The sequence below is a fragment of the Humulus lupulus genome, chromosome 4 (genome assembly GCF_963169125.1).
Source record: "Humulus lupulus chromosome 4, drHumLupu1.1, whole genome shotgun sequence".
NCBI classification, from domain to species: domain Eukaryota; kingdom Viridiplantae; phylum Streptophyta; class Magnoliopsida; order Rosales; family Cannabaceae; genus Humulus; species Humulus lupulus.
Genome location: NC_084796.1, coordinates 11,434,183 through 11,448,216, shown reverse-complemented (window position 1 = coordinate 11,448,216; position 14,034 = coordinate 11,434,183). Strand labels below are relative to the sequence as shown.

Below are 14,034 nucleotides of genomic sequence, written 5' to 3'. Positions count from 1 at the left end.
CAATTTTTTTAAAAAAATTTACCTCACAATTGATTTCATTCCTTGGATAAAAAAATTATGACATTAAAAATACATCCAATAGCCATAAACGAGTTGAGGAAGGACGCACCCCAAAAAAAAGTGAGGGATTAAATAAAAAATGCCCTTTATTTAATATTAAAATGAGATAATTCTCGGTGTATATTTTTGTGTGTTTCTCAGTTTGTGAACAATTTTTAGTGCATTTTTTTTGTATGATCATTTATATTGTAACTAGAAAACATAACCGCGCTTCGCGCAGTCTTTTGTAATTATTACAAAATATATATATTTTAAAATACTTTTAGGAGATTGCTACGATATAGATTTTTTTTCACCCTACTCGTACAACATGTTCTTTATATGGACACGTGAGGGCATATTGACCACAATTTTTTTTCATAATGATGTCCATTGTATATCAAACCTCTTGCAAGTTTTTTAAAAATTCTGAATAATTAAAATACCGAAAACAAAGTTCAAAAAATTTGTTGTACATATGTTTTTTTTTTTATTATTATTATTATACGCTTTACGTAATTTTTTTTTTATAAACAATCTAAATTATGTATATGGAAATTTATGTTTTGTATAAGACTTATTTTGGGCAATTACCCGTTTGAACCCTTTAGTTTTAAAAATTAACTTTTAGAACTCGTGTTTTGTCAAAATGTTAAATATAGGATTTGATATATCGATTATTTGAACATCGTATTTTGGCCGATTACTCGTTTTGACCCTTTATTTTTATAATTTAACATTTGGACTATATATTTATTCAAAAGGTTAAAAATTATTTATAAAAATTAAATTATATATAATTTATGTTTTTTGTAAGGGTTCACATTATTTTGAACCTTGTATTTTAGCCGATTACCCGTTAGGACTTTTATTTTTAAAAATTAACTTGTGGACCTCAAGTTTTGTCAAAATATTAAAAATAGGAATAGATAGATCGGTTATCTGAACACAATACTTTGGCCGATTACTCGTTTTAACTCTTTATTTTTAAAAATTAACCTTTGGACTATGTATTTATTCAAAGTGTTAAAAATTCTTTATAGAAAGTAAATTATATAAATATATATAATTTATGTTTTACTTAAGGGTTCATGCCATTTTGAACTTTGTATTTTAGCCGATTACCCGTTTGAACCCTTCATTTTTTAAAATTAACTCGTGGACCTTGTGTTTACTCGTTTGGATAATTTATTGTTAAAAATTGACATTTGGATCTCGTATTTTGTCAACAGGTTATAAATAAAAATAGATATATTATTTATTTATTTATTATTATATATAGATATAAATATTATAATTTGAATTTATACATTTTGTAATTCAACTATATATATTTAACGTAATTTTATATTTGTTTATATGATATATACATAAACTAATAATTTTAGATATACAATTTATATATATACACATATATTCATATATATATATAGAGAGAGAGAGAGAGTGAGAGAGAGATATTGAATACCTTGAAACTTGAATTATTGATTATTGCTCACTTGACTAATTGAGAGCCAAATCATGAAGCTAAATAAATTCTTAAGCAAATTAATATTATGTTTATATGTATTGATATTTTTAATTATTTAGATATTTTGGTTTTGAATTTGAAATTTTTTACGTTTTAACAGCTCTTTAAATAAAATTTTAATCAAATTAATATCATGTGTATATATATTAATGTGTATATTTATTGATATTTTTAATTGTTAATATATTTTGGTTTGGAATTTGAAATTTTACCTTTTTATTTTTTATTTTTTTAAAAAGTTAGATATTTAAGTATTAATTAATAGCTCTTTATGTTTTTTTTTATCTATAGATATATGCTATTTTTAAACTACATTTTTTAAAACACATATATCTAAAATAAAACAATATTTACTTAAAATACATTACTTCATTAATTTATAAAATATATTTTTTTGAATGTATTAATTTATATATAGGCGTAGTTAGTAGTTACATTTTTTTTATTACTATATATTTTAAATGTGTAAAGGAGAAAATAAATAGAGTGTTTTGGAGCAATTTTAGTTTTTTAAACGATTAAAATATATAGAGTAAATAATAATATCTTGTAAAATTTTAGACTCCCACATTATCTCATTGAAGTTCTCCCTTATATAATATACAAGTAATGTTAGATATATACTCTAATTGCACACACTTTTTACACACTATGATGTATATTCAATTTTAGCCATAGATATTCTTAAGTGGGGACGCATCACTTTTGATTATGTGGTTGAGATTAAATACATATCATTGTGTGTAAAAATTGTGTGCAATTTAAGTGTGTTCCAATCATTACTCATAATATATAGATATAGATTAACATAATAGAGTGTCTATGTTTTTTCCAAACTAACTATATATCACCACACCATATGATTTTTTATATACCGCTTCAAATTTTTTATTTTATTAGTATATTATGTAGTTTTTTTATTATTTTATTTTTTGTTAGTTTATTAGGTATTTAATTAAAAAAATATATTATTTAAATATTTAAAAAAATAAAGTTTAAATAATTAATAATAAAAATGAATAAAAAATTACATTACAGGGGAAAATAGAAAAAATAGTTATTAATAATAAAAATGAATAAAAAAATTAGATTAAAGGAGAAAATATAAAAAATAGTTTGGAGTAATTTTAGAGTGCCACATCATCTCCTTCTTGAAGCTCTCCTTTATATATATATTAAAAAAATATCTTATTTAAATATTAATTAGATTAAAGGAGAAAATAGAAAAAATAGTTTGGAGTAATTTTAGAGTACCACATTATCTCTTTGAAGCTATATTAAAAAAATATCTTATTTACATATTTAAAAAATAAAGTTTAAATAATTAATAATTAAAATGAATAAAAAATTAGATTAAAGGAGAAAATAGAAAAAATAGTTTGGAGTAATTTTAGAGTGCCACGTCATCTCCTTCTCCTTGATATATATAGATATAGATTATTTAGAGCATTTTACAAATTTTAAAAAAATTTCAAATAATTTACAAAGCCGTAAACTAGATTCAAACAAATTATTTTTTAAGCATATAAAAAAAATAATACAATAATCTATTTCAACCTAATTTTTAATAATATAAATTATTTAGAATTTTTTTAAAAATTTACAAAATCTCTTAAAAAAAAAAAATTCCCGAAACACAAAAAGTATGCACAAGCATCCTAAAATTATGTGTATGATCCACGTTAAGAAAATATTTTTCTTTTAAATCATGTACTAAAAACATCTATTTTATCAATCAAATAATATCCTTTTTCTTCCTTCTACTAGCCCTACTTTTTTTCAACCGAATAATAATAATAAAGTCTTTAAATTTGGGTAAGTGCATCATCACCTGGTGGCTGGTGGACTATAAAGGTTGAAACTTCGTCTCATTTTCTTGGCAACCAAACACCTTTCTACTCCCAAAACAAGAAGCATACTTTGCTACGCAAATGGCTTCTCTCTATGTTTCTCTCAAGACCCCACTTTTTCAGCCGAGCTGTATCCGCCGCCGTCAGCAGGCGGCGGCGGCGGCATTTGGAATCAATGGTCGGAGAGCTCCGACGGTTTGCATGAGCTTGGGAGTGGAGGCGCCGGAGAATGCGACGAAATCTGAGGGGTTTTTGAAGGGCAAGGAGGTGATGGAGACGGATGCGCGTGTTATAGTTGGGACGTACGCGCGGTCGCCGGTGGTTTTGGAGAGCGGCAAGGGGTGTAAATTGTACGACGTTGAAGGGCGAGAGTATTTGGATTTGAGTTCTGGGATTGCGGTGAACGCTCTTGGCCATGGCGATGAAGATTGGCTCAAGGCTGTTGTTGAACAGGCTGGAACCCTCACTCATGTCAGCAATCTTTACTATTCCATGCCTCAGGTTTGTAAAGTTTCTTCATTGATTTGTCTTGCTTGGATTCTGAGTAAATGTAGGAGAAGAAGGCTTTAATTGTTGATTTTCTAATACTTGTTTGGGAACCTGGAAAATCTAAGCATTGCCCTCATGAGGTTGAGCTTGGTGGCTGATGTGTTTTATTGTTGTATTGGGGAAAGAACTTTGCTGGAATAACAAAATGCAAACATGAAAGATTAAAGCACTAGCAGTATGCTGATTTTATTTTGTCATAAAAGTGAATAACATAGAAAAAGATTCAGAGATTGAGAAATTAAAAAAGAATAAATAAAGTAGAGAGCACATCCCTTTGTAAGCTTATATTGGAAATAGTCCCACTATTTAAACACAATAAATTTTTCTAGGAATTATTATATTAGGAAAGAATACTTCACTTAGCACCTATTAAAACCAATTAGTTTTAAGTTGCAACTCCAATCCTGCACTAAAAAGGACTAGAAAGATCTCTGAACCAGGTTAAGCTTCCTCATTTCTCCTTATGTATTCAATGCTGGACCAGTGGATGTTTTCTTTTCAGATTTTTATTGTTGTATGTAAAATGATATGACTGAATTCATGTTTAATACCATCCCAATCAAATCCCTCTAAGGCCCTTATGAAGTCATTTGAAATTGAGGCAGGTGGAGCTTGCAAAGCGCTTAGTGGCCTCTTCTTTCGCTGATCGTGTGTTTTTCGCAAACTCTGGAACTGAAGCAAATGAAGCAGCTATTAAGTTTGCAAGGAAGTTTCAAAGACACTCGCATCCTGATGCGAAAGAGCCAGCCACAGAGTTCATCTCATTCACCAACTGTTTCCACGGAAGAACAATGGGTGCTCTTGCTTTAACAAGCAAAGAGCACTACAGAACACCTTTTCAACCAGTCATGCCTGGGGTGACATTTGCAGAGTATGGAAACATACAAGCTACAAAAGATTTGATCAAGCGCGGGAAAACAGCGGCAGTTTTTGTTGAACCCATTCAAGGCGAAGGGGGCATTTACAGTGCCACGAAGGAGTTCTTGCAATTTTTACGCCAGGCTTGTGATGATGCTGGTGCTCTTTTGATCTTTGATGAGGTAATCACTATATATTTTAATCTTTACATTGCTTCCAAATTCCAGTAACTTGCTGCTTGACCTCAGTTTTCAATATTACATGTTTGAAAGCAGTGTCTGGCGGTATGGTATAAATCTCCAAAAAAATTAAAATTCTATTTGTGTTTTTTTTTTTTTAAAGCTAAACTCTCCGCCTAACCCTATAATATTTGGGCATCAAGAAACTATAACAATTGGTATGTAGGTACCTAAGAGGGACTTGAACCTCAGACCTTGTGGGAGCAAAACACGTGCATGGACATTTTAGCTACTCTTGAGTTCTTTCTATTTGTGTCTTAATCTTGGAAATTTTGCTTCACTTGCTAGGTCCAATGTGGTTTAGGCAGAACTGGATCTCTCTGGGCTCACGAAGCTTATGGTGTCTTCCCAGATATAATGACACTGGCCAAGCCTCTAGCTGGTGGCCTACCAATTGGAGCTGCACTCTTGACTGAAAGAGTTGCTTCCTCAATGGCTTATGGTGACCATGGAAGCACATTTGCTGGTTCACCTCTTGTATGCAATGCTGCTCTTGCTGTTCTAAATAAGATCTCAAATCCTAATTTCTTAAACAGTGTCTCTAGAAAAGGTCTCTACTTGAAAGACATCTTAGAACAGAAATTGGGAAAGAATTCACATGTGAAGGAAGTTCGAGGATTTGGATTAATCGTCGGAATTGAGTTGGATGTCCCAGCAACACCATTTGTTGATGCCTGTCGAAATTCTGGGCTTCTGGTATTAACTGCTGGAAAAGGTAATGTGGTGAGGCTTGTGCCACCGTTGATCATAACTGAGCAGGAGCTTGATCATGCGGTTGACATTATGTGCCAAGCTATACCTGTTCTAGATGTGAATGTTTCAAATTAGGAGAAAGACAAGCTGCAATTGTTTAAAATCCTTTACCATTGTTGCTTGTTGTATTTCATATGAAAAAACAATGGGGACTTGCCCCTCAAATGTAGTTCAAGCTATGGTAGTGTGTTGGCTTGTGAGGTACAGCAAATTCTGTAATTTAGTTTACTGGCATAACACTTTCATCTCTTTATGTTACAGGCCTGGAGTTTTGTTAAATAAATTGCCATTGAGATGACTCCCATGGCCACTTCTTTTCCATAAAGCTTATCTATTTTGGCCGAAATACCTAAAATAATATCATCAAAAAGAAAAAACAAACCCCATTTTTGATAGAATAAGTTCTCTTCGAGACTGGACTAATCTCCAAGAGCAACAAATTGCTATTTCATTCAAATGCTTAAAAAAACCATTTTTTTGGATCTTCGGTTGTGAATGCTTTGAGATATTGCTCAACATATCTATTTGTAACTTCTGTTTGACCTATCTCAACATATCTATTTGTAACTTCTGTTTGACCGTCGGTTTGCGGATAATAGGCTGAACTCATTTTCAACGTAGTCCCCATTAATTCAAAGAGTTTCTTCCAAAACGCGCTGGTGAAGATTGGGTCACGATCAGCGATAATAGTGTGAGGCATACCATGCAAACGAATCACCATGTTGGTAAACAACTTTGCTACTTTAGTGGTTGTATAGTGATCAGAAAGTGCTCCAAAATGTGCATACTTAGTAAGCCTATCAATGACCACTAAAATATTGGTGACCCCATTAGAGTTTGGCAATCCCACGATAAAATCCATTGCTAAATCCTCCCAAACTCTTTCCGGAATCTCTAGTGGATGCAATAAACCATATGGAGGAGTGGGTGAGTACTTAACCGTTTGACAAACAAGACATTGTTTCACATAGTTATGCACATCTTTTTTCATGCCATCCCAAAAAAAATTAGCACTTAAGCGAAAGAGAGTTCGCTTGCTGCCCGCGTGACCACCCACTGGGGAATCATGGAATTCTCTCAGTATTTGCCCTTTGAGATTCGAGTGTTTGCTAAGCACCAGTTTCTGTTTGAAGTATAGCAACCCATCGCGCACCTCGTACCCTGCGAACCCCGCTGCCTCTTTACTTAACTGTTCATGAATCTCTGGACTGGTTGTGTTTTCTTGCTTCAATTCTGCCAAGAATTCAAAACAGCCTGCTGTAATTGCCGCTTTTTAGGGACGATTGAGGCTGGTCATACTGCCTGGACAGTGCGTCAGCTGCTAGATTTTCCTTGCCTGATTTTTACTAAATGGAGAATTGAAACCCCATCAACTTCCGAAGGAAGAATTGTTGGTCTGGAGTTTGTATGACTTGGGTAAGGAGTTCCTTAAGGCTTTTATGGTCCGTGCGGATCACAAAATGACGTCCAAGGAGATATTGTCTCTACTTCGTGACTGCGGCCACAATTGCTTGCAATTCCCTCATATATGTCGATGTCCCTATGAATCTCGGTCCCAACTTTCGGCTAAAAAAAGCAATTGGATGTCCCTCCTCCATAAGAACGCCGCCAACACCCGTGTGAGAAGCATCTGTTTCGACGACGAAATCCTTAGAAAAATCAAGTAAAGCCAGAACTGGGGTCATTGTCATGGCTGCCTTCAATTGTTTAAAGGTTTCCGCGACCTGTGTGGTCCAGTGGAAGTTATCTTTCTTCAACAATTCCATTAATGGTGCGGCAATGGCTGCATAATGTGCGACAAAGCGCCTGTAATATCCCGCTAACCCCAGAAATCCGCGTAGTTGTTTGAGGGTCTTGGGTTGTGGCCAGTCCATCATGGCAGCCAGCTTGTTAGGGTTCGCTTGAACTCCCTTGGCTAAAACAATATGGCCCAAGTAATCAATTGAAGACTGAAAAAACTAGCATTTGCTCCCTTTGGCATAGAACTTATTGTCTCTGAGTAGTTGCAGCACCAGCCGTAAATGAAGCTTGTGATCCTGTGCAGTTTTGCTATAAACTAAGATATCATCAAAAAAAAAAAAACAATGACACAAGATCTAATAATCGGTTTGAATAGTTGGATCATGGCTGCCTGAAAAGTCGACGGTGCATTGGTGAGGCCGAATGGCATAACCAGAAATTCGTAGTGTCCTTCGTGCGTTCGAAACGCTGTTTTGTGAACATCCCGTCGATCCATTCTAATTTGATGATATCCAACCCGAAGATCCAATTTAGAAAAAACCGTGGCTGTACCCAATTCATCCAGTAACTCGTCGATGGTGGGTATGGGAAATCGATCCTTGATCGTGATGTTGTTAAGAGCTCTATAGTCAACACAGAAGCGCCACGTCCCATCCTTTTTCTTAACCAGCAATACCGGCGAAGAATATGGGCTAGTGCTATGCTGAATAAACCCCCAATCGGACATTTCCCTAACCAACTTTTCGATGATGTCTTTCTGATAGTAAGGGTATCGATATGGCCGGACATTGACTGGCGATGACCCCTGCTCCAAAAAAATTATGTGATCCACGTTCCGAAATGGTGGCAAGGTTGTTGGTTCTGAAAATACATCCTGAAATTCCTGAATGATCTCGATACTCTCGGCTGGCAGCTTCTCTAACCATGTACTGAATGGTGGATTAGTCTCGATCTGCTCCTCAATAATGGCTGTTATACGATAAGCTTCTCGTATCTCTCCGTCCCTTAATAAGGCATGAAATTGAGTAAACATCAAAGAATTATTTGCTATATCTGCTGAACCTGCTAACTTAACCGTTTTCCCCTGCCAATTGAATTCCATAGTGAGTGCCTTATGATCATGTATACACGGTCCGAGAGTTTGTAGCCACTGCATCCCCAACACAACATCTAATCCCCATATCGGCAATATGTACAAATCCACAGAAAACTGATGTCCTTGAAGTATCAGTTCTACCCCATGACAGATTTTTGAACATAACAAGGAATTTCCATTACCCATATAAACTTTGAAGCATTTAGTATCCTCACATCTAAGACCCAATCTGTTTGCCAGTGATTCCTGTATAAAATTGTTATTACTGCCAGTATCTATAAGAACCTCCAGTGATTCCTTACCGTGGTTGGCCCGTAGTCGAAAGATGCGTGGATTTGTCGAATTTGATAACGCATTTAAACTGACCTCCTCCCCCAGACTGTCCTCTACCTCAATCGGCTCCTGCTCGCCCACGGCTGGTAACTCCCTGTCGTCCTCCTCATCCAAACCCGATAGGATTAGTATCCTGTTTTTGCATTTATGACCGAAACTGTACTTATCATCACAAGAAAAACAGAGGCCCTTCTCCCTCTTCTCTCTAATTTCTGCTGGGGTCAATTTTTTTACAAGCAATGGTGTCACACTGGATTGCAATATTTTGGGTTCATTTGATTTTGCTGGAGTTGCCCCGAATGAAGAAGTATTTCCGGAATTTGGAGCGTGGGATGGAAAATGAGATGTGGCCTGATTAGGCCAACCTGAACGATAGTGCTCTCCCTTTGAACGACCCAAGAAATCCTCATTTCGATCTTCAAACAGCTGTGCTTTCTCCATAGCATTGGCTAAATCCACTGGTTTAGTGAGTAGGAGCTCACGTCGAATTTCCATTTTCAGACCCCAAATGAAAAAATTCATGAACAAATGCTCAGAAACACCCGTTACCCGTGTCATTAAATCCTCAAACTCTGTCCGAAATTGAGCTACACGACCTGTTTGGGTGAGTTTGGATATGCGGCCGAGAGGATCATTGTAGACAGACGCTCCAAATCGCAGCTGTAGGGTGTTAATGAAGGTCTCCCAATCAACGAATGCTCCACTCTTTTCCATCCACTGGAACCATTTTGAAGGTACCCCCTCCAAATGAAACGGAATCACCAACAGCCAAATTGGTGGGTCAACATGATGCAAATCAAAAAAATTATTTATCTTATAAATCCAATCGTCAACATTGGCTCCGTCAAAGCGAGCTACCTTCACCCGAATATTTTTTAGGATGGAATTCACCTCGCGACCGTCATTCGAGGTCTCCGAACACCGACCCGTCTCTCGTGTCAGTTCTCGCGCCATACTACTTTCACCTTTGTGTGTCGGTGAGTTTGGTGAAAGTACCTGAGCCAATCTCTCCTCAATCACAGCTCTGAGTTCTGTCATCTGTGACTCTGCCCTTTGATCCCACTTGAGGTCCATAGCCTGAAGAAGTGCAGCAAGTTCTTCATTCTTCATTCTGAGAACAAATCAGTGAAAGCACCAATTGATAGAATAAGGTCCTCTTCGAGACAGGACTAATCTCCAAGAGCAACAAATTGCTATTTCATTCAAATGCTTAAAAAAACCATACATCAGTTCAGATAGTATTTATATGAAGAAAAAGCAATAAAAAAATACAATTCAGCTTCCTAACAGTTTCGGTTGATCTCGATACTTCCCTTAGCTTCTAACGGCCATCACCAAGTCCTGGAGCCATTTGGGTTTCACGCGCACCCTCCGTTCACGCGCTATAGAGTCCAACTTCCCTCCTGTCTCGGCACTCTTCTTCATCTCCCCCTTGGCTGTGTTGGCTCGGGTTGAGACTGCAGCTTGTGTTGTATACCCTTCCTGGCCGAGCCACTCTTTCACACTCAAGTCCACCTCTTTTGGGTCTATTACTATTGGGCTTTTGATTTGGGCTTTGCTATCAATTTTGATCTGAGCTTTCAGAGGTTACAACTTACCAGATTCCCATGAAATGTTAGTTTCAGTTTCATTTGATGTGAATTCATATATAGTTCATGAGTGTTTTATTTTTAAATGGAAACTGTTATTATTAGTGATTATCTCTAAATGTTAATTTGCAACAAATTATCAAAAGTTTAGGGAATATATTGTTTATCAACAACAAATTCAGATAAATTATTGTTCTGCAATTTACTTTATTTATTATTTATGTATACATTTGTGAAAAACTACCTCATCAAACCCACAATTAATTTCAGGCAACCAAGTTCTATTTTTTTTTTATTTTTAAAATATACCTTTAAGATAAATAATTGTGCTACCAACCTTTTCTTTTCTTAGAAAATCAAAACTGAATTTTTTCAAAAATAATAATAATAAAAAAAAGATTTTCTAAAACATGTATGAAGTGCAACAAAAGAATATAAATAATTATATGGGACAAAATGGGACACGTTTTAAAGAGATGAGAAGTGAAAAGAGAAAAACTCTCATGTTAAGTTGCTAGTTGGATCGAAGAAGTAATCACATGTTGATGTCACCTTGTTTGTTCCTTCCTTCACAGTCCCACTCACTTTTCATTTCATTATTTTCATATTAAAAATAACATTTTTATTTATTTATTTATTATTTGAAAAAAAATATACAAGAAAAGAGCCAAACTTTGTCTCAACCAAGCTTCCTGTAATCACAACGCAATTATTTGCATCAAAGTTTAAAACTTTTCTCTTCTCTTTCTTTCTCTGTCTCTTTTGAGATTCAAATTCAATTATATATATAAAGTCTGAGCTACTGCTGAAAGTTTCGTAGTCCTCCGCCGAATATGGCATCGCCGCCGCCGAATAAGATCGAGCGGGCCCACCTGATGTACCGGGAAGGGCGGTACCAGGAGGCGCTAGGGTTTTACACAGAGGCTCTAGCCATGGCCAAGACCAAACCCCAGAAGATTGCCCTTCATAGCAACAGAGCCGCTTGTTACTTGAAACTTCACCATTTCAACAAGGTTCTTTTCTTATCTCCCAAATCATCATCTTCTTTATCATTTTTTTTAATTTAATTATTTTAAATGTTCATTTCTTAGTGTTATTCCTTGATAATCGTTGTGGGGTTCAAGCATAATTATGATTTTTTTCTATAAATTATTAGTCTTTGCGATTACAATTTCGAATATTTTAGCAAATTTTACTTACTATTCTATTATTTATTTCGCAGTTCCTTTTGTTTTGGTTATATTGGATTTGGAGTCTTCTGTAAAATTCACTATAGTACAAATATTTACACCAAATTGTCCTTAGGGTTTTTTATTGTAAATTCTATGAAGTTATTTTTGTAAATTTCACATTTTCATGTTGTTAGTTTAGCAAATTTCCCAATAAGAGGTACTGGGTAGTCATTGATTTGAAACATATAGATATAGCTTTTATATAGGAATGATAAGGATATGTATGTGCATTTGGGTATATGTTATACATGTTTTTCTGTCTAAATTGGGTGTTTCATTCTTAAGTGACCTTGTTTAGACCATTTTTTTTTAGGCAGCAGCGGAATGCACCTCAGTTCTTGAGCTTGACCAGAATCACACTGGAGCTCTGATGTTGAGGGCTCAGACCCTGGTGACACTCAAGGAATACAATTCAGCACTTTTTGATGTTAATAGGCTCATTGAGTTGAACCCATCATCTGAAGTGTATCTAAACCTTGAAGCCCGTTTGAGGACACAACTGGTACCTATTCTTTTCTTCCAGCTAAAACATTTCATTACATTTTTGACAAAATTTTCTTGTTTAATCAAGATTTAGGTCTTAAGTAATCAGACTAGTGGAGTCACTGTGATCCTTATCTGTGAATATGCCACTGTTGTTTTTGTTTGGAAATTTATTAGAGATGACATGGCTTAATGTTTATAAGGCTTTTAGATGGGCTATGATAAGTTATGGGATTAGCATTAGAGCTGTTTTTAAGAGATTTTTTTTCTTTCTTTTCCTGCTCAAGGAAAGGCACTTGCTCCAATACCCGAGTTAGAAGAAGAGGAGGAGGAGGAGGAGGAGGAGGAGGAGGAGGAGGAAGAAGAAGTTGAAGAAGAACAAGAAGAAGAAAAGGAAGAAGCAGAGCCTATTGTAGAGGAGGTTAAGGGTGAACAATGTGGAGTGGAAGAAGTTTCAACGGTTACATCAGCAGGAACAGTTCTGAAACCTGAGGCTAATCGGATCACAGCTGATGCTAATGTTGTTGCCTCCCAAAAAATACCCAGCAAGAAGGCTTTACCTGAACAACAAGTAAAGAATCAAATAGTTAACTCAGTGAAGAATAAACCCACAGCTGAAGTAGTTGCCCCTCAAGCACTGCAGAATAAAGGATTATCAGATAAAGATCCCAAAGGGTGGCAGTCAATACCGAAACCAAAGGGACATTCAACATTGGACTATGGAAGATGGGATAGGGTTGAAGATGATTCTAGTGAAGACGATGATGACGATGATGATGAAGAGGCTCAACCTCAGTATAAATTCCGTTTAAAAACAGTCGGCGTGCGACAGGTGAAGTAAAAAGATAGAAGATTCATAATACAAATTGTGCATTCTTATCCCTATATTACTCGCACAGAGAAGTCAAGATCAGGTGGTTTATGGAGAAGCTCAGAGAGGTTATTCATTTGCTTTAACTTATATATTTTTAGAAAAAAGCTGTAAGAATCTCTTTGACATGAAGATGAATCTGGCCTCTGTAGAACAGATACACACAAGCAAATCATGTTGAGTACAGGAGTATGGATAAGATTCCCATGTTGAAGCTGGCTTTTGTTGGTTCTTTGCAGTTCATTGGCACTATTCTGTTGTCCATATATTTTGTGTTTGGTGCAGAACTTTGCAAAGATTTGGCCAACAACATCTTTAGTGGCACTGGCTATGAGTATGAAGTTTTACTTGTTGGTTCTGGTAATGTGTTTATATGTCTAGTTTGGTGATATCAAAATATACTATCTCATTTGAGAGATCAAACTATAAAGTTTCTTTATTATTATTTTTAAATTTTATTTATTTTTTCTGTTGCCTTCATTACTTTCGGTTTGTATGTAATATACTGTTATCTTTTATTTGCTGGATTTATCTTGTTCTGGTTATTAGGGATTTCATCGTTTAATATCAGTTTGTTTTAGGGTATATACCTTTTTAGACCCTATATTTTGCCTTATTATCTGTTTGGACCCTGTATTTTGACATTATTTTTTAGATCCTATGTTTTGTAAAATAGTTCAAATAAGCTTATAAATTTGATTTTGATTAACAAAAAGTTTAGTATAACAACACAGTTCTTAGTCAGAATGACTGTATTTTTATTCTGAGTTGTTAGTTTGATGAATTATTTGTGATTTTAGTTCAAATTTTTTTTATAAAAATCGGGTTTATTTGAACTATTTTAGAAAATACAGGGTCCAAAAAGTAATTT

At 35.0% G+C, this 14,034-nt stretch overlaps 3 protein-coding genes across 3 annotated transcripts; 2 read left to right on the top strand and 1 right to left on the bottom strand.

Annotated features, from left to right (window-relative positions):
* Positions 1-3,407: 3,407 nt before the first annotated feature.
* LOC133829955 (acetylornithine aminotransferase, mitochondrial) lies at positions 3,408-6,117 on the top strand. The gene is made up of 3 exons (XM_062259806.1): positions 3,408-3,921; positions 4,575-5,009; positions 5,355-6,117. Exons 1-3 carry the CDS (start codon positions 3,502-3,504, stop codon positions 5,892-5,894), a joined length of 1,395 nt encoding a protein of 464 aa, XP_062115790.1. The 5' UTR covers positions 3,408-3,501; the 3' UTR covers positions 5,895-6,117.
* A 1,503-nt stretch (positions 6,118-7,620) lies between these two features.
* On the bottom strand, positions 7,621-10,098 carry LOC133831890 (uncharacterized). The gene has a single exon (XM_062262296.1). It carries the CDS (start codon positions 10,096-10,098, stop codon positions 7,876-7,878), a length of 2,223 nt encoding a protein of 740 aa, XP_062118280.1. The 3' UTR covers positions 7,621-7,875.
* A 1,134-nt stretch (positions 10,099-11,232) lies between these two features.
* Positions 11,233-13,708, top strand: LOC133829954 (uncharacterized). The gene is made up of 3 exons (XM_062259805.1): positions 11,233-11,590; positions 12,123-12,311; positions 12,585-13,708. Exons 1-3 carry the CDS (start codon positions 11,411-11,413, stop codon positions 13,131-13,133), a joined length of 918 nt encoding a protein of 305 aa, XP_062115789.1. The 5' UTR covers positions 11,233-11,410; the 3' UTR covers positions 13,134-13,708.
* Positions 13,709-14,034: the final 326 nt, after the last annotated feature.

Coding starts and splice junctions, on each gene's coding strand:
- LOC133829955 (XM_062259806.1), top strand. CDS start 3,502: ATGGCTTCTCTCTATGTTTCTCTCAAGACCCCACTTTTTCAGCCGAGC. Junction 3,922..4,574: donor TTTACTATTCCATGCCTCAG/GTTTGTAAAGTT, acceptor AAATTGAGGCAG/GTGGAGCTTGCAAAGCGCTT. Junction 5,010..5,354: donor CTCTTTTGATCTTTGATGAG/GTAATCACTATA, acceptor TTCACTTGCTAG/GTCCAATGTGGTTTAGGCAG.
- LOC133831890 (XM_062262296.1), bottom strand. CDS start 10,098: ATGAAGAATGAAGAACTTGCTGCACTTCTTCAGGCTATGGACCTCAAG.
- LOC133829954 (XM_062259805.1), top strand. CDS start 11,411: ATGGCATCGCCGCCGCCGAATAAGATCGAGCGGGCCCACCTGATGTAC. Junction 11,591..12,122: donor AACTTCACCATTTCAACAAG/GTTCTTTTCTTA, acceptor ATTTTTTTTTAG/GCAGCAGCGGAATGCACCTC. Junction 12,312..12,584: donor CCCGTTTGAGGACACAACTG/GTACCTATTCTT, acceptor GCTCAAGGAAAG/GCACTTGCTCCAATACCCGA.